Raw genomic sequence first — 21,594 nt, 5'->3', positions numbered from 1 at the left:
TCAGTATTGGGTCCATTATTGTTTTCTGTATTTATAAATGATACTGATGATGGTATATCAAGCTTAATGTCCAAGTTTGCAGACAATACGAAGGTTGGCAGGGTTGTCAAGGACACTACTGACATTATGCTGCCGCAACAGGATCTGGAAAGGATGAGCAGATGGGCTGAGAGGTGGCAAATGAAGTTTAACATTGACAAATGTAAAGTACTACATATGGGAAACAGCAACCCCAGAGCAACGTATCAACTCTGTGGTACTACACTGACAGTGGTAGAGAATGAAAGGGACCTGGGGGTGGTTGTGCAGGCAGATATGAAGTTCTCTGAGCAGTGCAGACGGGCTGCAAGAGTAGCTCATGGTGTATTGTCGATGATATATAGGAATTTTTCTAGCAGGGATAAGGAGGTGATTATTCCCTTGTATAAGGCAATGGTCAGGCCACACCTAGAGTACTGTATACAGGTCTGGAGGCCTCATTTCAAGAAGGATGTAGAGCTGCTGGAACGAGTACAGAGAAGGGCAACAAGATTAGTGAATTGAACAAAGGGGTGCTCTTACGAAGAAAGGCTTAAGTTTTGCAAATTACAGTGTCTGGAGACTAGACACCAGCGAGGTGATCTGATAGAGGTGTATAAAGCCTTGAATGGTTTGAGCATGCTTAATGTTGATGGGATTCTTCCTCTTGCTCAGAATAATCACCTGAGAGGGCATAAATTCAAATTGAGGAAGGACAGATATAGGGTAGACGTGAGGAAATTTGACTTTAGCCAGCGGGTGGTTGGTAGGTGGAACAGAATTCCATCCCTTGTCGTGGAAGTTGATAGCCTAAATAAGTTTAACGCTCTGCTAGACAGGTATTTCGAATGAACAGAGGGGTCAAGTGAAGTGGTTATTTTTATTTATTTATTTTTTTTTTTAATTTTTTTATTTTTATTTTTATTTTTTGACTGATGCTGCATAAGCTTGCTTTCTTGCATCAAATGCCTCTACTAATGCTAATGCTAACATATTCCCAAGCAGCGACCCAATATAAATCAGTAGATGTTCAAACCAAAATTTCCATTCTGCCAAAAGAATTATTACTGGATTTAAGCTGCAAAAAAGTGAATACTCCAATTTCTATTCTCACGGAACAGATATCCACAAATCAGCCATACAACAAAGACCGACATAAACCTACAAACACCAAAGAAACCAAACAGATGGACGTAGGAAACATAAACACATCTGAATAATCAGTACTAGAAATCTCTACAGAAGAAGAAATGGATATGGACTGGCCTTTCTACCAAAAAAAATAAATGACAAAATATAAGAATACTACATTTTGGATGCAACTTGAAAGCCCTAAGAAAACCAAATAATGGATCAGTTCATCTAGTGGAGGAAAGGAATGAATCATAGAGATCGTTGGCTTGTAGAGGACTACAAGCCAATTACTGCGATATTCTCTATCTAATCACACACCATACAGCAATATGCTTTTTTGGAGCAGTGTAGCATTGGAGGCAAATTGCTGCTATGGATAAAGGGATGTTGAGTGGGAGAAGACAGAGAGTGATAAACAATGGATACTGCTCTTCGTGGACTAATGTTATTAATGGAGTCCCTCAGGGTTCAGTGTTAGGTCCATTGTTGTTTTCTGTATTTATAAATGATATTGATGATGGTATATATCAGGCTTAATGTCCAAGTTTCCAGACGATACGAAGGTTGACAGGGTTATTAATGACACTAATGACAGTACACTGCTGCAACAGGATCGAGAAAAGTTGAGCAGATGGACTGAGAGGTGGCAAATGAAGTTTAACATTAACAAATGTAAAGTACTACATATGGGAAGCAGTAATACCAGAGTAACTATCAACTCTGTGGTACCACACTGACAGTGGTAGAGAATGAAAAGGACCTGGGCGTAATTGTGCAGGCAGATATGAAGTTTTGTAAGCAGTGCAGACAGTCTGCAAGAGTTGCTCATGGTGTCTTGTCAATGATATACTGGAATTTTACTAGCAGGGATAAGGAGGTGATTATCCTCTTGTATAAGGCAATGGTCAGGCCACACCTTGAGTATTGTATACAGGTCTGGAGGCCTCACTTTAAGAAGGATGTAGAGCTGTTGGAACAAGTACAGAGAAGGGCAACAAGAATAGTGAACAGAACAAAGGGTTGCTCTTATGAAGAAAGGCTGTTTCTTTGTTTGTTATTTGGTTTTTAGGAGCACTAGCAAGTAAGGCCATATTGCTCCGGGGATATGCTGTGGTCATTCCCTGACCTTTCCACATCCTCGGTATTTGGTGGTCACGGGCCTGAACCTCGGTCTAATCAAGAAGCGTCTGCTACGCACTGCTGCTCCTTCTCACCTGGCTATGGAGGCGCCATGAAGAAAGGCTTAAGTTTTGCAAATTACAGTGTCTGGAAACTAGGCACCTGCGACATGATCTGATTGATGTGTATAAAGATTTGAATGGTTTGAGCATGCTCAATGTGGATGGGATTCCTCCTCTTGCTCAGAATAATCACCTGAGAGGGCATAAATTGAGTAAAGACGGTTGTAGAATTGATGTGCAGAAGTTTGCCTTTAGCCAGTGGGTGTTTGATTGGTGGAACAACAACTTCTGTTGTTGTAGAAGTTGATAGCTTAAGTAGGTTCAAGGCAGAACTTGACAACCATTTGGAGTGAGGGGATGGGTGAAATAAGGGTGTTTTTTTTGTTTTTTTTTTTTTGATTGATGCTATATAAGTTTGCTTTCTTGCATCATGTGCCTTTACTAATGCTAAAACCAAATAATGGATCAGTTCATCTAGTGGAGGAAAGGAACTGATCACAGAGATCATTGTCTCATAGAGGACTACAAGCCAATTACTGCGATATTCTCTATCGAATCACACACTATATGGCAATATGCTTTTGTCTTCAAGAGACATACCTTAGACAACAAGACACTCTTTCAATAAAAAACTATACAATGTATAGGAAAGACAGAATAAAAGAAGGGCCAATGCATACATGTAGAGGTAGTCATCTGGGTCCATAATTGCATCCCAACTGAACACATTCTTTTAAACAACAATCTAGAAGTGACAGCTGTAAGAATAACACTATGTTTTAGGGTAACGATCTTTCCAGTATATACCTTCCCTGAGGACCAGATATACCCTTTGAAGAAATAGACCAACTAGTCTCCCAACTCACAACATCTTTCTGTATGATGGGAGACCTGAATGGACATAGCCAGCTATGGGGAAATGATGACATCTACAGATGAGGATGAATAATAGAGAGAGAATAATACATCACCATAACCTTTGTCTACTCAGTAATGGTAAACATACTTATTTTCACTTGCCTAGTCACTGGAGTCATACAACTTCATCAGTTGTATGACTCCAGTTGTATGAAAACTGGAGCACTCACACTCCATCCGCGATACTGGGTGTCCGACATACCAAAAAATCAAGAGTTCCTACCAACAGAGAATAGATTATGGCCACACACCATAAACAATTCAACTCCAGCGTTCTCACATTCCACCAGCTCAATGCACAGCGTGCCAGAGCGGTGGCGGAGCAATCTGACTGAAAGCTGACGATGAAAACGCTGACATCCTCATAATATTGGAACCGTACATGCACCAAAAGCAAGTACGGGGATATCCTATTAAATACAAAATTGTGCAGTACGCAGATGAAACTCCATGGGCAACTGTGATAATCAGGAACCCCCATATCATGTTCACAAAAATCCCACAATTCTGCACACCATGGGCAGCATGTGCCCACCTTGTCACCTCCCTGGGAAGTCTTTATGTGGTTGCTCTATACTGCAGGCCAGGGGCAGAAATTGACTATGCGATAACATACCTGGAGAATCTTCAAACTGCACTAAGCGGACACAAGATACTAGTGGGGACAGACGTCAACTGCAGGTCCCCCCTCTTGCACAGTACCACGCCTGAAAGAAGAGGCTCAATGAATGGGCAAAGGCTCGAGGAGCACCTCTCCAACTCCATATTTGTTGTTAAAAACCAACCCTTCTGCCTCCCGACCTTCTGCAACACCTTATGGGAAGCAGAGATTGATATAAAATTAGCTGCAAGAAACATAGACACCCACATCACAAATTGGATGGTTAGAAATGCCTGGACGACCTCGGACCATCGTACAATAACCTTCACATTAGAAAGGAACCTGACAAGAACAGCTGGCGACAGGCACATGCTAAATAGGTTTGCCCTCAGCAAGGCAAACTGGGACACCTTCCGAGAGAATCTACGCACAGTAGGCCAGCAATACCTGCACACACTGAGGGAGCAGGAATGTGGGAGCGAAAACCCGGAACGACTCCAGAAGGATTTAACAAAAATAATAACAGAAGCAGCAGAGAAAGCCATGAAGACAAGAATTCTCATTGCAGGGGCCACGCCCTGGTGGACTCCAGAGCTCACACGAATGAGAAAATTAGTACAACACAGAAGAAAACCATTTCAGAGGGCTAGGAGGAATTGGCTGCAACAAGAAGTCACTGAACTCAGGCACCAATATAGAATCGCTAGAAATTGTTATACTGAACAGATAAAGAAAAGAGAATCATGGGCGAGGTTGGTACAAGGGTCAGGAAACAGCAACCCCTGGGGGATGGTATACAAAATTACCACTCATAAACTCCCCAGGGGGAAAGTCGTGACAGCCACCAAAACAGCATAAGGAAATTTAACCATAACCTGGGAGGAGTCGATTGGGAGCATCCTGGACAACATCATTCAGGAGCTACCAACAACACACAGATGAGCAGCAAGCTATCTGCCAAGCAAACAATTGCTATAATAATGACCAAATAGAACCCCCCTTCACCTTAGAAGAAATTCAGGATGCAGCAAGCCGTGCAAAAAATAAGAAATGCCCTGGACTGGACCTAATTGAACTGGAGATGGCAAAAAAAGCAACGGAACATATACCGGAATTACTGCTAAAACTATTCAATTGCTTCCTGGAAGCAGGTAAATTTCCACTACAGCGGAAAAATTCAAATTTAAAACTGCTCCTAAAAAACCCAACAAAGCCATCAGAGATACCTAGTTCCTACAGACCCATAGCCCTGCTACCAACCCTCAGTAAAATATTCGAAAGGCTGCTACATACCAGAATCACAAGGCATTATAACGAAGTAAATCCTAACATGACAAAACAATACGGATTTACCCCTGGCAAATCCACTATCGAAGCAATACAGAACCTCCTCTCTAGAGCCACCCATTGTCAAAGGAAATCATTCCTCATTATCGCAGTGGATTTTGCTGGGGCATTCGACACCGTCTGGTGGCTGAGCATCTTGGTGAGACTCAGAGCTGCCAACCTTCCATTGAATCTTTATTATTGCATGAAGGATTACCTGGCTGATAGAGCAGTGCAAGTTACCACACCATATAAATGCCTCAGTCGCCCAGTCCGCAGGGGCTGCTCCCAGGGTTCTGTCCTGGGGCCCCTCCAGTGTCTTAGACGAATTCTTCCCCAAGGATCTGGGTGGTGTGGAGGCCCAGGCCTATGCAGATAACCTGGCCCAGGCCAGGTCTTGACCGTCGAGGCTGACAGCAGATCCTCCTTAGAAATGCAAGCAGATGATGCCCTGCAAAAGCTGCTAGACTGGACGAAGCTACACTTGCTCAAACTAGCACCCGACAAGACAAAATCGGTGCTGCTAAAAGGTACGCTAGACTTAAGGAGACCACCACAAATTAAGATTGAGAACAAAACAGTTAAGCTGTGCGAACAGATTAAATACCTAGGAATAATCCTGGACAGAAAATTAAATTCCAAGCCACACCTAGAATATATTAAACAAAAGATAAGAAGATATGCCGCCCTCATCGCTAGAGTCACTCGCAGGGACTGGGGACTCAGACGTACTACCCTGTCTCTGTACTACAAAGCTCTCTTCATCCCTGCCATCACATATGGCTCCCCTGTCTGGTACACGAGGGCGGCACTAGAAGTGAATAAACGGATCCTCGAAACCATTCAGAGGACCATCCTCCTTACTATGTCGAGAGCAACTAGAACGACTAGCATGGCTGCCCTCCAAGTCCTGGTAGGAGTTCCGCCCCTGGATTTCAAAGCTATCCGCTGTGGTCTGCTCTACCATCTTGCCAGAAACATATCGGCTACAATGTATGACCTCACCACTGACATCACTAATGACCGCAACTGTGAGAAGAGAAGAATCACCGACCACCTCATTCAGATTTGGCAGAGGAGATGGAGCAACACAAAAAAAGGTGCAGTGACCAGAAGATTCCTCCCCACTGTCACCAAGCTGTACCCTAAGGCGCCAGCGTGGTTTCACTCTGGTCGAAATACCACCTTCCTCCTTACAGGGCACGGCCCGTTTAAAGCTAAACTTCACCAACTTGGCATCATAAATAACGCGGACTGTCCCTGTGGCAACCCAGAGTCCTGGAGACAATGTTTGAGTGCGATTTGTATGATGACCTACGACTACGCCTAATAACGGCAATCCAATATATACCAGACAACCAAGAACCCAGACTTTTAGACACTCAAGAGGACTACAAGGCACTCAGTCAATATGCCCAGGATCTATTTTTTAGAAGGAAAACAATGATAGAAATATACCAAAGGCAACCCGACTAGAAAGAATGCAGGAGGTCAAACAAGTAAAAAAAAAAAAAAAAACAGCATACCACAGAAAGACAAGACTTTAAGATGATTTGGATGGCCTACTGTCGACCCAAAACTGCACTCCCTTGTGCGGTTTTTTTTTTTTTTTTTTTCGGGGTGGGGGAGGGGGTATTTGCTCTTCTCCTCTCCTCCCCATATTTTTATTTTTATTTATTTATTTTTTTATTTATTTATTTATTTATTATTATTTTTTATTATTTTTTTTTCCTCCTCTCCTCGCCTCCCCATGTCGTGGGGCATGGGCATGCCCCACTGAAAATGGGGAACCACCTTCCTATCCGACCCCTGCTTCTTCCTATTTCATCCCCCGTCTACACCCTCCCTCCCATTACTTTCTCTTGTACAGCGATTGCCCCACATGTCCAAATTTAAATCACATCAAATTTTGCCCGACCTTTTAGGCTCTCTAGAAATAGTTCTTTCAGCGTAAAACCCCACGCAGCACTTTCTAAATGCAATTTTACTTAAATCAACAGTGATAACTCCAACCTTTATTTTAGGTCCTAGTCACCGAAATCCCAGGAAAGTAAGTGGCAGGACCTGCCAGAGCATAATTAGTCTCTTGGTGCACCCGGCCGGTGTCCCCGTCGCTAGGTATGGTAACGCCGGGTCCCACTGGGGGCCCGGCGGCCAACAGGCCGGATGAACAATGGTCACAACAAACTACATACCACATGACCCATACATTATTTTTAAACCTCTGGCATAGACAGGGTACTGTCACTATACATAGAACATACGTGGAGATGGGAGAAATCCCCAGAGCCGTCAGACCCTCAACATACCTATACATCCCCTACATACAGTCTCTATACAGAAGCTAATGAATTACCATGTTTCTCAGGAGACAACAGTTGGCACTACTGTATGCACAGAATATAAAATCCATAAGAGACCATCCGACTTAAACATCCCTATTCTCACCAAAATGAGAAAACATATATGGGAACCACAAAAGTGTAAACCAGCCTCAAGGCATCAGAACAATTGTAGGACACTACTGTTGGTGTGATCCTTATGTTTTTGAACTGCTTGAATCATCTGGTGTCATTCAGTCAATTTCTTTTTTTTTTTTTCTTTTTTTTTTCTTTTTTTTTCTTTTTTTTTTTCTTTTTTTTTTCTTTTTTTTTTCTTTTTTTTTTTTCTTTTTTTTTCTTTTTTTTTTTTCTAAATATATACAATAACTATAAATTGTGTGTATTAATATATAATAATCTAATTCATGATAGGTATGTTCAAGCTGCTGCTTCTGCCAAAGATATTGTAATATTAGTTGATGGAAGTGGATCGATGATAGGATCAAGGAAGGAGATTGCAAAGAATGTTGTTATTGGTATATTGGCAACACTCAGTGATAATGACTTTGTCACGATTCTCAGGGTATGTTATAACTCTTTAACAGTTTCTTAAGATTATCTTGACAATAATTGTAGTAGACATCATTTTTAGGTTTACTATTTGCATTTGGTCATTCATGGAAAGCACTTTTGTGACAACCTTTTCCTGTGCAAGCCAGAACTTTGATCATTTATGAAACTTTGCCCCCTAATTTTCTCTGTCTGTGATAATACAATCTTACATTTTAATCTTGTTGACAGCACAGCAAGAATATAGTGTACAGCATTTTGTACATTTTTCAGAAAAATGTTTTTATTTCTACATATTATACTAGTTTATTTTGTCTCTATATCTCTGCTATATGAAGTGCCCTATGATGGCTTGCTCATATACATCACATAGGCCTTCTGCTTGCACTTCGTGTGTATCATACATCTCTAATTGAGAGCATCTATGCTGAAGCCAGTGAATCTACCTTACATTTAAATTGGAAAATGGCAGTGACCATTTTCCAATTGTTTGTGATCTGCTCACTACACAACTACCATTAGCCCAAACCTGCAAAAAATGTAAATTCTCTCAAGCCAACTGAGTCAAATTTCAGTCGCCCTGGATGGGAAAATTATGCGAAACAGCTGATAGATGAAGCCACCCACAGATTATATCACATCATACTTATTATCTACAACTAAATGCTGTAGATAATAAGTATACCTATTATCTACAGCTAAATGCTGTAGATAATAGGTATGATGTTCCATTGTCAAATCCTCCATCCTGACAGCTCCATAATTATTGGTAAATGAAGAATTCACAAAAGCAAAGAAGTTAAAAAACAAAGCATGGAATTTATTTCATAGAGGCCCAACCAAAGTTAATCTCAAGGGCTAGGGTCCAAAACATGTCTCCTTCAAAGACAAGCCAAGAAGAATTCCTGGATTCAGTTTGCATCTACCGTAAATAGAAACACTAACTCCAGGTAAATATGGAAGAAAATTAGGCAGATTTCAGGCAAGTTTCCAACCATCCTTTCCCCAGTTCTTTCATGGAAATTCAAGAACTCTGCTCCTGAAGACATAGCAAATGCCTTGAGCAAAACCTTTGTCCAAGATGATGACCTTTGTCCAAAAAATCAGATGTTTTTTCCCAATAAGATTGGGATGTTTTTTCCCAATAAGATTGGGAAAAAACAATTGATTGTATGGAAGGAATACAGAGGTTCAAAAGTTCACGATCGCTGTTCAGTCATGGTCTTAATTTTCTGAAAATTCCCGAGAGTAAGCTGATGCTGCTGAAACTTGGACAAAGGTTTTGCTCAAGGCATTTGCTATATCTTCAGGAGCAGAGAGTTCTTGAATTTCCATGAAAGAACTGGGGAAAGGATGGTTGGAAACTTGCCTGAAATCTGCCTAATTTTCTTCCATATTTACCTGGAGTTAGTGTTTCTATTTACGGTTGGGAAAAAACATCTGATGAATATCAGCATGGCTTTAGCCAGAACAGGCCCTCTTAGATCTTATAAGCAGTAGTAGAAGCATATGATGTAAGAAACCAAGCTTATACAGAATCAGCCAAAAAAAAAAAAAAAAACCTTCCCATTTCACCCATTCATTCACTCCAAATATTTGTCTAGTTCTGCCTTGAATTTATTTAAGCTGCCAACTTGATTGATCTTATGATCCAGGCTGAATCTCCAATTCACAATTCCCCTGTTAAAAACGAACACCTAGTTATGGTTTCCATAAATATAGAGAAAAACTTTGATACTACCAGGTGTCGTGGTATTCTCAGTGACCTTCATGCTCTTGGTCTATGAGGCAAACTGCCTATATTCATTAGGAAGTTTGATATCAAATCTCATTTTCTATGACACTTTTACAGGAAGGAGTACCACAAGGGTGTGAATTTAGTGCAACCCTTTTTTCTCTTAGAATTGATTCCATTACAAAATGACTCTAAGAATTTGCAGATAAAGGAACCAATAAGTGGTAGTGATCACAGCATACTGATGTGGGTTCAATTAAAGATATAACTACCACCAGGGGCAAAGGGAATAAATCCACAAAAGCCTTGCTAGTGTGTGACCAACCCACAAATTTCAGTCAATATCTGGGAAATTAAAATCCCCCATTATAAGACTCTGATTTACTGGCCCACTCTATTTCCCTGTACAGTTGTTTATTGTAGTCATCAGATTCATTAGGCCTTTACCACACTCCTACTCTCAATTTTTATCTCCCAATGCTTATGTCATACCAAACTGGTCTGACACTGCTGTCCAGCGATGTCGGACTGGCTTCACTTTCTTGGATTTATGTGTTTCTTAACTAATAGCATAACCCCTCCTCCCTTCCTGTCCTGTCTATCATTTCTGTACACTTTGTACTCCCCAAATTCCAGTTCTGCATTCCTTATATCTGTGTGACACCATGTCTCTGATATCCCAACAATATCTGCCTTTGATGTTTTGAGCAATACCTCAAATTCATCAAATTTATTTACCAAACTCCTAGCATTGTTTTACATGCAAGTATATATATGCAGTTCCTATTCTTAGCTACCCTAACACAACCCATGTGTTTACTTGTACTGCAATGATTCCCAGCAGTCTCTGAAATACCCTGCATCTTGTTTTCTAGGCTACTGCTCATTTCAATAGAAGCAGTGCAAGAATCACTTTCACCTCTGCCAGTGGACAAATTTCTATCCTCATTATGGAAGAGGATAGTTTGAATAAATTTAAAGAATTAGATAAATTGTTAGACAGGAAGAACAGATGAGGTGGGTAGTATTTTATTTTTTTTCTCCTTGATGTTATATAAGCTTACTTCTTTGCATCATATGCCACTACTAATTCTAATACAAATACTAATTGTACAAAACAGGTAAGTAAAGCAAACAAACTTAATGAGTTTCAAATAATTTGACTTTTTTTTTATTTGCTAAAGCTATACATGCTTGCATCATTTTATCATTTTGCAAGGAGGCCTGTATACTTTCCTCCTTGCAAAATGAGGATCTTTGCTGAAAGTACCTAAAAACAGACATCTGGCTTTTTCTGGGTTTAGACTGCTGAACAGAATACAGTAGTTCCTTTGTTACACATAAAGTAATATTTCATTTGCTTCTTTCAATTTTCTGTTTTAGTAGTAGTAGTGCCACATGATGCTCTAAAGCAAGCCAACAAACTACCAGACAAAAAAAAAAAAAAAACACTTTCTCACATCACCCTTTGTCCCAGAAACAGCAATAATTTGTTTAGTTCATCCTATTATAATTTTTTTTTTTTTTTTTTTATGAGAACCGCAAACACGAGAGGTATTAGAACCTATAGTACTTAGTACCGTGCTTGGGTTGGAGGTTGAGAAGACGAAAGAAGATATTTGTTGATATTGGACTTGAACTTCTGTAGATTGTAATTTTCAGGAAATACATATGAAGGAAAGTTGTTCCAGAAAACGGCAGTTGAATGAATAAATGAGGAAGATGAAAAGTTGGTTCTGTGGGTTTGAAGTTGGACAGTAAATGGATGTTGGCTGGTGGCGGCACGTGTTCGGACTGTTTTGAAAGAGAGAGCGGGAATTATAGAAGCCAATTCAGAAGAACAGTGCCCATGGAAGTATCTGTAGAAGAGGCATGCAGCAGAAACAGTGCGTCTATGGGAAAGCGAGTGGAGAGACTCTGTTAGAGATGAATCATTAATTAACCTAACTGCCCTCTTCTGAATGGAATCAAGAAGCCTGAGAGTGGTTTTGGGGGCACCACCCCAGATGTGGGAACAATATTCCATGGCAGGGCGGATTTGCGATTTATACAGAGTGAGCAGCTGTTTGGGAGAAAAGTAACGCCGAGAGCGAAAGAGAAAACCAAGTTTTTTAGATGCAGAGGAAGCAATATTTGTAATGTGCTTGTGCCAAGAGAGATTAGAACTCAGGGTAATCCCCAAAAGAGATATATCATTTTGCCTAGAAATCGGAGTGTCACTAAAGATAAGCATAGGAGCAGAAGAATCCTTTTTGCGAGATATAAGACAAGATTGAGTTTTAGAAGGGTTGAAATCAACTAAGTTGTCTTTGCCCCACTGGGGAATTACCTGAAGATCGGCATTTAAGGAATTGGCAGCAGATTTTCGAGAACTTGAAACTGATTGAGCTGGACAAGGTTTCTCAAAATGGAAAGTTGAATGCAATGTGCTATCATCGGCAAAACTATGGATAGGATTTCCAGTCAATGGAAGAAGGTCATTGATATACAAGAGGAAAAGAGTGGGGGAAAGAACTGAACCTTGGGGGACGCCGGCATTAGTGGAGAAGTTAGAAGACAGAGAGCCATCTACCATCACCCTCAGTGAGCGATCAGAGAAAAAACTGGATAACCAATTACTAAAAACATTTGGCAAACCATAAGATGGAAGCTTGTTTAGAAGACCTTTATGCCAAACACGATCAAAAGCCTTTGAGATGTCAAGAGCAACTACTTGTGTTTCACCGAACCTTTCCATTGAATTAGTCCATAAATGGGTAACATAAGCGAGAATATCACCAGTGGATTGACACTGACGGAATCCATACTGGCGATCGTTGATCAGACAGAAGGTATCTAGGTAGTTTAAGAGTTGGCAGTTAATTGATTTCTCCATTACTTTAGAAAGGGTAGAAGTAATGGCAATGGGACGATAATTGGATGGGAGGGATTTGTCACCCTTTTTAGGAACTGGCTGGATATAAGCAAATTTCCAAGCAGAAGGAAAAACACCTTTGGAATAAGAAAGTGAAAAAAGGCGGCAAAGAATAGGAGTAAGTTCAGGAGCACAGGTTTTGAGAACAAGTGGAGAAATACCATCAGGACCTGGAGCTTTCTTAGCATCAAGCTTCATCAAAATCCTTCTGATATCCTTTTGACGGAAGACCACAGGAGGCATTGAATGGAGCGTGTTAGGAATGGTGGGAGGTGTTTTACCAAGGTCATTAATACATGAGCTGGAAGAAAAATGGGATGCTAGCAGGTCAGCTTTATCCTTGGCTGAAGTGACAACAGAACCATCTGGTTTGGACAGAGGTGGGAGCAGAGATGGGCAAAAGTTGTGGCCAATAGCTTTGGCAAGAGACCAGAATGCTCGGCTACCATTAGGGCAAGAAGCAAGTTTTCTACTCTTAGCCTGTTCAAACTCTAGTCTGGACTGATTAATAACTGCTTTACAATTGTTGCGAGCTTTGGTGTAGGCAGAAAATGAAACTGAAGAATTAGAAACAAGCCAATTACGATATGCAACGGTCTTCTCTTGGACAGCCTTAGCACATTTATTGGAAAACCAAGGTTTAGATAAAGGACGAGATTTTAAAGTGGAGTGTGGGATAAAGGATTTCATTCCTGCAAGAATAATTTCACTGACACGATCTGAGCAAACGTTGACATCAGAAGTTTTGAAACAGTAATCAGACCAAGGAAAAGAAGAAAAGAAGTCTCGCAGGTCATCCCATTTTGCATTCTTGTAATGCCAAACAATACGAGGTTGGGAATAGCCATGAGATAAAGGTTCCATTGGAGAAGAGACAATCACCAAGTTGTGATCTGAAGTGCCTAAAGGACCTCTCACTTCAACCTTGTACTTAGAAGGGTTGTTTGTGAGAAAAAGATCAAGCGTATTGGCTGTATGATTAGGATTGTCCGGTATTCTTGTAGGTAAATGAACAATCTGTGCTAGGTCATTAGTAATTGCAAACGCCTCAGCATCTCGACCTGCTGGGTCGGTGTGACTAGAAAACGGAAGCCAGCTGGAGTTGTGAACGTTAAAATCACCAAGGAAAATTACCTCACTGTTAGGAAAGTGGACTGGAGAAAGTCAAGTTGCAAGGAGAGGAATTCAAAGAGCTCAAAGTGATTAGTGGAGTTGGGAGAACGGTAGAGGCAACAGATGAATTTTACACAATGAGGTAGAGAGATTTTAAGCCAGAGAGGATCAAAGAGAGGAGATTCCAAATTGCCAAGTCTCTGACAGGGAATATCAGAACGGACATATGCACAAGTACCACCTTTGAGGCGAAAGGAATCATACAGAAAATAATTTGGACATCTGAGATGAGCAGTAGTTGAATCAACTGATAACTGAGATTCAGTCAGAAAAAGTACATGGGGTTTGGAAGACTGCAAGTGGAAATGGACATCGTTGAGATTAGAATTGAGACCACGTATATTTGTGAAATGAATTAGGAAGTCCTTGGGAGGTTTAGATCTTTTCGCAGATAAGCTTGCTCTATTATTTTGACAATTCATGGTGTATTCAATAGTAAGAAAAAGTGGGTGGGACATGCTGTATGAAGTAATGAAATTTTTGGATATGGCGTATATATGGTAAGAATATACCCAGATCCTTGACATAACGTGGCCTCGACAATGCTCCCCGCATACACACTACTCGGACTCCCTCCAGTCACTATCTGGCAGAGTAGAGGTAGCAAGATTATACACCAGCTGATCCGGAAGCTTCCTAGAGAGTTACCAATAGGTTCAGTCCCGTGTACTAACTAGCGGCCGGCCTGCGAATACCGTTTTAGAGCTGTACCCTCGAAATGTAAGGAATATTGGATCTCGCCACGACATTCATCATAACCTCAAAAATCATCAATCATACTGCATGATGGAAGAGATAGGGAAGGGTTGGCCGGAACTTAGCTCTAGAGACTAAACATGGGTTCCACCACTTCAAGCCTCCAATAAGCAAAGTGGTGGTATTTCACCAGTTGATGAGAGTCATCTACCAACTAGAAGTGCTAGGAAACAAAACAAAACTGATTTAGAAATGAAGATGATTAATTAAGAATTGAAGCAGGACAAAGTTTGTCATCTATTCCACAGAATCAGGTCTCACTGCTACAACAGCGAATACTACTTTAAGGGACAGTGTGCGTATAAAAGAACATGTTAAAGGATCAACAGTGTTCAGGTGAGGTGCAACATTGAGGATGTAAAAGCTATTTAATAATATGGATGGAAAATCAGATTCAGAAGCAAGTGCCCCTGAGTCCAATGGCCTTTCAAGCAAAAGCAAGAAGTATTTATGAAGATATTAAGAATAAGTACGGCGAAACCCAAGCCAAGTTCGCTGCAATCAACAGGTGGTTTAATAGGTTTCCAGAACATTAAAATATGCAGTGAAGTCGCCAGTGCCAATTCTGCAGGTGCAGAGAAATTGTGATGTGTTGGGAAAAAACTCCTAAATCGCCACAGCCCTCAACTTCCGCAGCAGTGTGCTTATCAGCTGGAGAGTTAATTCTGGAAGTGATGCTAAATTCTGGAAGTGATGCTAAATTGATTCAAACTACCCACTTCCACAATGAGAGACAAACGTTTTTTCCAGCAATCAACCACCAGCTGGCTGAAACCATATTTCCACATCTATCCTGCAACCATCCTTCCTCAGTTTGAATTTTTGCCCCCTGATATGTGTAGTATTCACAAGAGGAAGTGTCCCATCAGCATTGAACTTGCCAAACCATTCAAAGCCTTATGCACCTCAATCAGATCACCTCTCAGGAGGCCCTGCGTGCTAAGCGATCTTAGTGCGTTTTTCAAAGCGAGCTATCTAAAGAGCTTTTGCCATTATATATTCTGTTTATTTCTGAATACTGTTTTCCTCATTTTATATTTCAGTAGCTCTTTTCTACAAGAAGTAGGCAAAGGCCCAGAAAGGAAAGAATCCTTTCTTTTCTATTTTCTTTATTACTAATACAACTAATAGCCGCTTGGTCACCTCGTGGCACTCCTCCTGCCTCACAGTGGCTGGGCTAGTAACCTGGGAGGTAAAGGCAAACCCCCAGTGCCAAAAGGAGCCAACATGGATATAAGTAACTATCCATCTTTAGAGCCCTCGAGCTTAAGATCAGAAATTCCTGACATCGACCATGACTCCAGTCATCCGAAGCGACTACGGATGGAAAATATGAATAAAGACGTGCCAGCATTTCTTATAATGCACTCATTATCCGCACAACCTGTTGGCAAACTATTGCCTTTTCTTATACAGAAATGTTTAGAGTCGGTTTGTGGATCTCCTAAAATTGTTAAAAGTCTCCAATCTGGAGACCTTCTAATTGAAACTTCTAAGACAATTCATTCAGAGAATCTGTTAAGATTAACATCATTTAACAATATTTCAGTGTCAGTTATGCCCCACAACACTCTGAACACCTCTAGAGGTGTTATCAGCGAATGAAACTTGCTATCCGTGTCGGAAGAGGAGATAATACAAGAACTCAGGGAACAAAAAGTGACTCATGCGCGGAGAATAATGACCAAAAAAAGATGGCAACCTACTACCAACCAGGTCCATCATTTTGACATTTAGTACTCCCCCTCTTCCATCTTCTGTTAAAGCTGATTATTTAAACTGCAAGATTTGGCCCCACATCCCAAATCCCATTCCCTGCTTTAAGTGCCAGAAGTATGGCCATTCTCAGACAGCATGCCAAGGCAATGCTATGTGTCCTATTTGTGGCTCTAAGGAGCATTCCCAAGGAGATTGTACAGCTTCCACTCCTACTTGCCCTAACTGTAAAGGAAGCCATCCTGCATTTTCTAAAGCATGTGACCTTTGGAAAACAGGCAAACAAATCCAGAAATACAAAGTGGAGCATAAGTCACATACCCTGAAGCAAGGAAGCAAATCCTGTTAACCATGCCTAGCCAATCATACGCATCGGTCATTAAAAACAGCCGGTCAACTGCAACTCAAACATATGTCTCCATAGATCCAAACATTTCCTTTGCCTCCTGGGCCAAAACTATGCTAACGTGCAATAAAAAATCTGCAGTTAATGAAACCACCAATACGCCAATCAGTGTCTCAACTGATGCCATCTCAACCTCACCCGAAACAACAAAATATGTTAGCGTTGAAAACCAGAAGACAGTGAAACCACGTTATTAGCATTAGCATTAGTAGAGGCATATGATGCAAGAAAGAAAGCTTATTCAGCATCAGCCAAAAAAAAAAAAAAAAAAAACACACACCACTCCCATTTCACCCCTCCGTTCGATCGAAATACCTGTCCAGTTGAGCTTTAAATTTGTTTAGGCTATCAACTTCAACAACAAGTGATGGAAGTCGGTTCCACCAACCAACCACCCGCTGGCCAAAGGCAAATATCCGCACATCTATCCGACATCCGTCCTTCCTCAATTTGAATTTATGCCCTCTGAGGTGATTATTCTGAGCAAGATGAAGAATCCCATTGGCATTGAGCATGCTCAAACCATTCAAAGCCTTATACACCTCTATCAGATCACCTCGCCGGTGCCTAGTCTCCAGACTCTGTAATTTGCAAAACTTAAGCCTTTCTTCGTAAGAGCAACCCTTTGTTCCATTCACTAATCTTGTTGCCCTTCTCTGTACCCGTTCCAGCAGCTCTACATCCTTCTTGAAATGAGGCCTCCAGACCTGTATACAGTACTCAAGATGTGGCCTAACCATTGCCTTATACAAGGGAATGATCACCTCCTTATCCCTGCTAGAAAAATTCCTGTTTATCATTGACAAGACACCATGAGCTACTCTTGCAGCTCGTCTGCACTGCTCAGAGAACTTCATATCTGCCTGCACAATTACCCCCAGGTCCTTTTCATTCTCCACCACTGTCAGTGTAGTACCGCAGAGTTGATACGTTGCTCTGGGGTTACTGTTTCCCATATGTAGTACTTTACATTTGTCAATGTTAAACTTCATTTGCCACCTCTCAGCCCATCTGTTCAACCTTTCCAGATTCTGTTGCAGCAGCATAGCGTCAGTAGTGTCCTTAACAACCCTGCCAACCTTTGTATCATCTGCAAACTTGGACATTAAACTTGATATCCCATCATCAATATCATTCATAAACACCGAAAACAACAACGGACCCAACACTAAACCCTGAGGAACTCCACTAATAACATTAGTCCACGTTGACCAGTGTCCATTGATTACCACTCTCTGTCTTCTGCCACTCAACCATCCCCTTATCCATAGCAGCAATTTGCCTCCAATGCCACACTGCTCCAATTTGTGCAGCAGTCTTCCATGTGCAACAGTATCAAAAGCCTTTCTAAGATCCAAATATATAATATCAAAGTTATTCCCTGCATCCAGTTCTTTTGTGACTACATCATAGTATCCAATCAAATTGGTCAGGCAAGACCTGCCCTTAACAAAACCATGCTGCGTCTGAGCTATAACTGAATTCTTGTCTAGATGATCCTGCAGTGCATTAAATTAAAAAATAAAACGTGGTATAGCTTTGAGTATATGCATGGTTCTTAGGCCTCAGATGGCAGGTAGGGATATCAGTTTGAGAGTCGACATCAGGGGTCATACAATAGCGGACCAAGTTCAGCCAGCGAGCGCCTGTAATTGCGATACAAAGCGAATTTCTGGAGGTTTACTCCAATCATTAGTAGGGCTTGTATTACGGGAAGTACTTGGCCGGGTAGAATCTGTCGCCTATCTTCAGCCTGTTTCACTGTAGCTGAAGTAGAGGAGCAGCTCTTAGGAAGGAGGTGGCATGGAAATGGAGGTTCAGTCAGAGGACGAAGACACAATACTAGAATTACATACCAATGATACCATGGATACAGGATGCCCAACCTTTCCCAGAAATGAAAAATCAAAACAAAAGAGACAGAAACCTCAGAAAAAACAGTCAGATCAATCTACCTCAAATAAACTCAATCAATGAACAACTTCCTACATTGGAACTGCAGAGGATTACTCAGTAATATAGATGACCCGAATGATTTACTCATACAAACTAATGCAGTAGGAGTATGCTTACAAGAAACATTTTTATCACCAAAAGTTTCACTCAAATTCAAAAACTATACTATCTTTAGGCGAGACAGGGATTCTGACTCTTCTCCTCATGGAGGGGTCGACGTGGGCACCTGTACGTGGTGAGGGGACCTCCCAGTGACGTTGCTGGACTTCCAGACTAGCATCACTGGGATCCAACGCCCACAGCTCAGGTTCCAGGCTTACATCAATGGAACCCAGCGTGTTTGCCGTGCGCTGCGACCCGTGGAAATTCGGAAAGGGGGATCCTGGTGGTTGAGGGGCCCAGCTTCAATACACCACTTTGGCCCCTGCTTCGTCAAGACGGGTGGTCCTGGAAGGCCCGGCTAGGATCAATCGACTAGTAGGCTCGCCTGCGAGGGTCAACCGTGTCAATGCCACGCCCCTACCCTCATGGTCCGAGGGACAGGATTCAGGCTGGCGGCGGTGCGGGTATAGTGTCTGAGTAGCCCTGGCGTTCCACTCCCAAGCGCATTTATTTCATGCCGGGTAGTGGGCGTCCCTTTGGGCTCCGTGGTGGGTGGGGAGCCCGGGCACTGAACAACTTAAAAACTATATGAATCCTGATAAACTTACTTCTTCAAGGGCCCCAACCCGGTCCCTATCTGAAAATACAGACGGAGAGGCAGATAGCATTATTGCTACAAAGAGGCAGCGAACAGAAATATCATCAGGGCCTGTTCCAAGATTTTTAATTATTCATTCTACCACAGAAAAACCGATTGGCAAAATGTTGCCCTTCTTCATACAGAAAGGGTTAGATGGGTTAGCAGGGTCACCCAAATCGGTTAAGAGGCTCCGTTCTGGAGACCTCTTAATTGAAACCAAAACTGACAGGCAGTCTGAGCAGCTACTCCGTGCAACATCAATCGGAGGAATACCCATAACAGTAACACCACATAGAACATTCAATTCATCGAGAGGTGTCATTTCGGAATGGGACCTTCTCGACGTAACTGAGGAGGAAATCTGCTTAGAATTGAAACCACAAGGAGTTACGCCGACCGGGCTAGCCGAGTGGGTAAAGTACCTGCCCGGCAACCCAAAGGTCGCGGGTTCGATTCCCACCTCGGGCTTGGATCAAAGTACTGCAAAAAACCTTGGGAGGTGCAATATGGCCACAGAAGCCGATGCGCCAACAACTACCAAATCAAAAAAAAAAAAAAAAAAAAAAAACAAGGAGTTACTGCCGTTAAGAGAATTACTGTGCAAAGGGATGAAAAAATTGTTAAAACCAGGAGCGTTATCCTGACTTTTAACTCTCCTAAACCTCCTGATTAGATTAAAGCTGGATACATTAATTGTTCAGTGCGTCCATATGTTCCAAACCCTTTACGGTGTTTTAAATGCCAGAAGTATGGACATTCTCAAATGGCCTGCCGTGGAGTCCTTGCATGTGCTCGATGCGGTGCAAAGGACCACGAAACAACAGCATGTTCAGCTGCAAAACCCACCTGTATTAATTGTGAAGGCGAACACCTGGCCTACTCACGAGCATGCCAGAGGTGGAAAGAAGAAAAAGAAATTCAACGGCTGAAGGCAGAGCTAAACATATCGTACCAGGAGGCAAGGAAAGCAGTGAAACCTCTCAACATCAAAAAACCTACCTACACCCAGAAGGTAGCAGGGAGGTGTTCCATTGGAACTCAGACGGACATGTCCATCCCTCCAAAAGAATAATTTACTCCCATCGCACGTTATCTCTTAAGCTCCCAAAAACCTGCACAGAAGGACCAATCAGCTGCCACTCCTATATTGGTACCTCCTAATGCTCCGCAAGTAATGAAAGCAACTGGAAAAGAAAAGAATAAGAAAGGTGAAATACCACCTAGTACCCAAGAAAACATGGATGTCGAGCAGAAGGAGGTACAAGAAGACTCAGTTTTGGAGCTCTTTGCTGAGGAGGAAATGGACACTGGACAGCGTCCATACTTCCCCAGGAAGGATAAATCCAAGACTGAAAAAGGTAAGCCCTCAGCACCTCGGAAGCCGCCTGATGGACCCACCAAGCCAAAATAATGGCTAAATTCCTACAGTGGAACTGTCGTGGATTCCGGCAAAATACTGATGACATCAAGGCACTCCTGCAAAAGCACAAACCAGTTTGCTTTTGCATACAGGAGACTTACTTAAAGGCAAATGATAACCCCACCATGCATAACATTACCATCATTCGTAAGGACAGAATTGTGGATGGTCCTGCTCACGGAGGAGTCGCAATCTTCATCGGCAACCAGATCCCATTTCAGCCTTTGCAGCTTACAACTAGCATTGAGGCTGTACAGTGGGGTTCTTATTAACTGTTTGCTCTGTCTATTTGCCACCTGGGATTGACATCCCCCAGAAAGACCTTGATGATCTTATCATGAATTGCCTTCCCCTTGTTTAATTCTTGGGGATTTCAATGGACATAATACTCTGTGGGGTAGTGCTCACATCAATGGAAGGGGACGAGTCATAGAGCATATGCTCACTGACAATGACTCTCCCTCTTAAATGTGGGAACAAATACCTTCTTCCACATGCCTACCCGTACATTCTCTGCCATTGATCTTTCCATCTGCTCCCCTTCTCTCCTTCCTTCACTTACTTGGGAGGTAGAAGAAAATCCATATGGAAGCGATCACTTCCTCGTGATAACCACCCTAACTAGTGGAAGACAGTGTCTGCCATTTAGTTTACCGCGGTGGAAGATTGATCAGGCTGACTGGAATGCCTTTCAACATCTGGCAAAC

General features: G+C 41.9%; 1 protein-coding gene across 1 annotated transcript in view; it reads left to right on the top strand.

The window, feature by feature from the left end:
* The first annotated feature begins 7,535 nt into the window (after positions 1 to 7,535).
* Positions 7,536 to 21,594, top strand: part of LOC150078585 (voltage-dependent calcium channel subunit alpha-2/delta-3-like) — a 307,888-nt gene continuing 293,829 nt past the window's right edge. The window contains exons 1-2 of the mRNA XM_090384625.1: positions 7,536 to 7,567; positions 7,932 to 8,082. Coding sequence (XP_090240751.1) covers positions 7,536 to 7,567; positions 7,932 to 8,082 — 183 coding nt within the window. The remainder of the gene's footprint in view (positions 7,568 to 7,931; positions 8,083 to 21,594) is intronic.

This window comes from Mastigoproctus giganteus, chromosome 11 (genome assembly GCF_048544385.1).
Source record: "Mastigoproctus giganteus isolate SK-2022 chromosome 11, ASM4854438v1, whole genome shotgun sequence".
Taxonomy (NCBI): domain Eukaryota; kingdom Metazoa; phylum Arthropoda; class Arachnida; order Uropygi; family Thelyphonidae; genus Mastigoproctus; species Mastigoproctus giganteus.
Note: the sequence above shows the minus strand (reverse complement) of the source record. Positions and strands in the feature narration are given on the sequence as shown.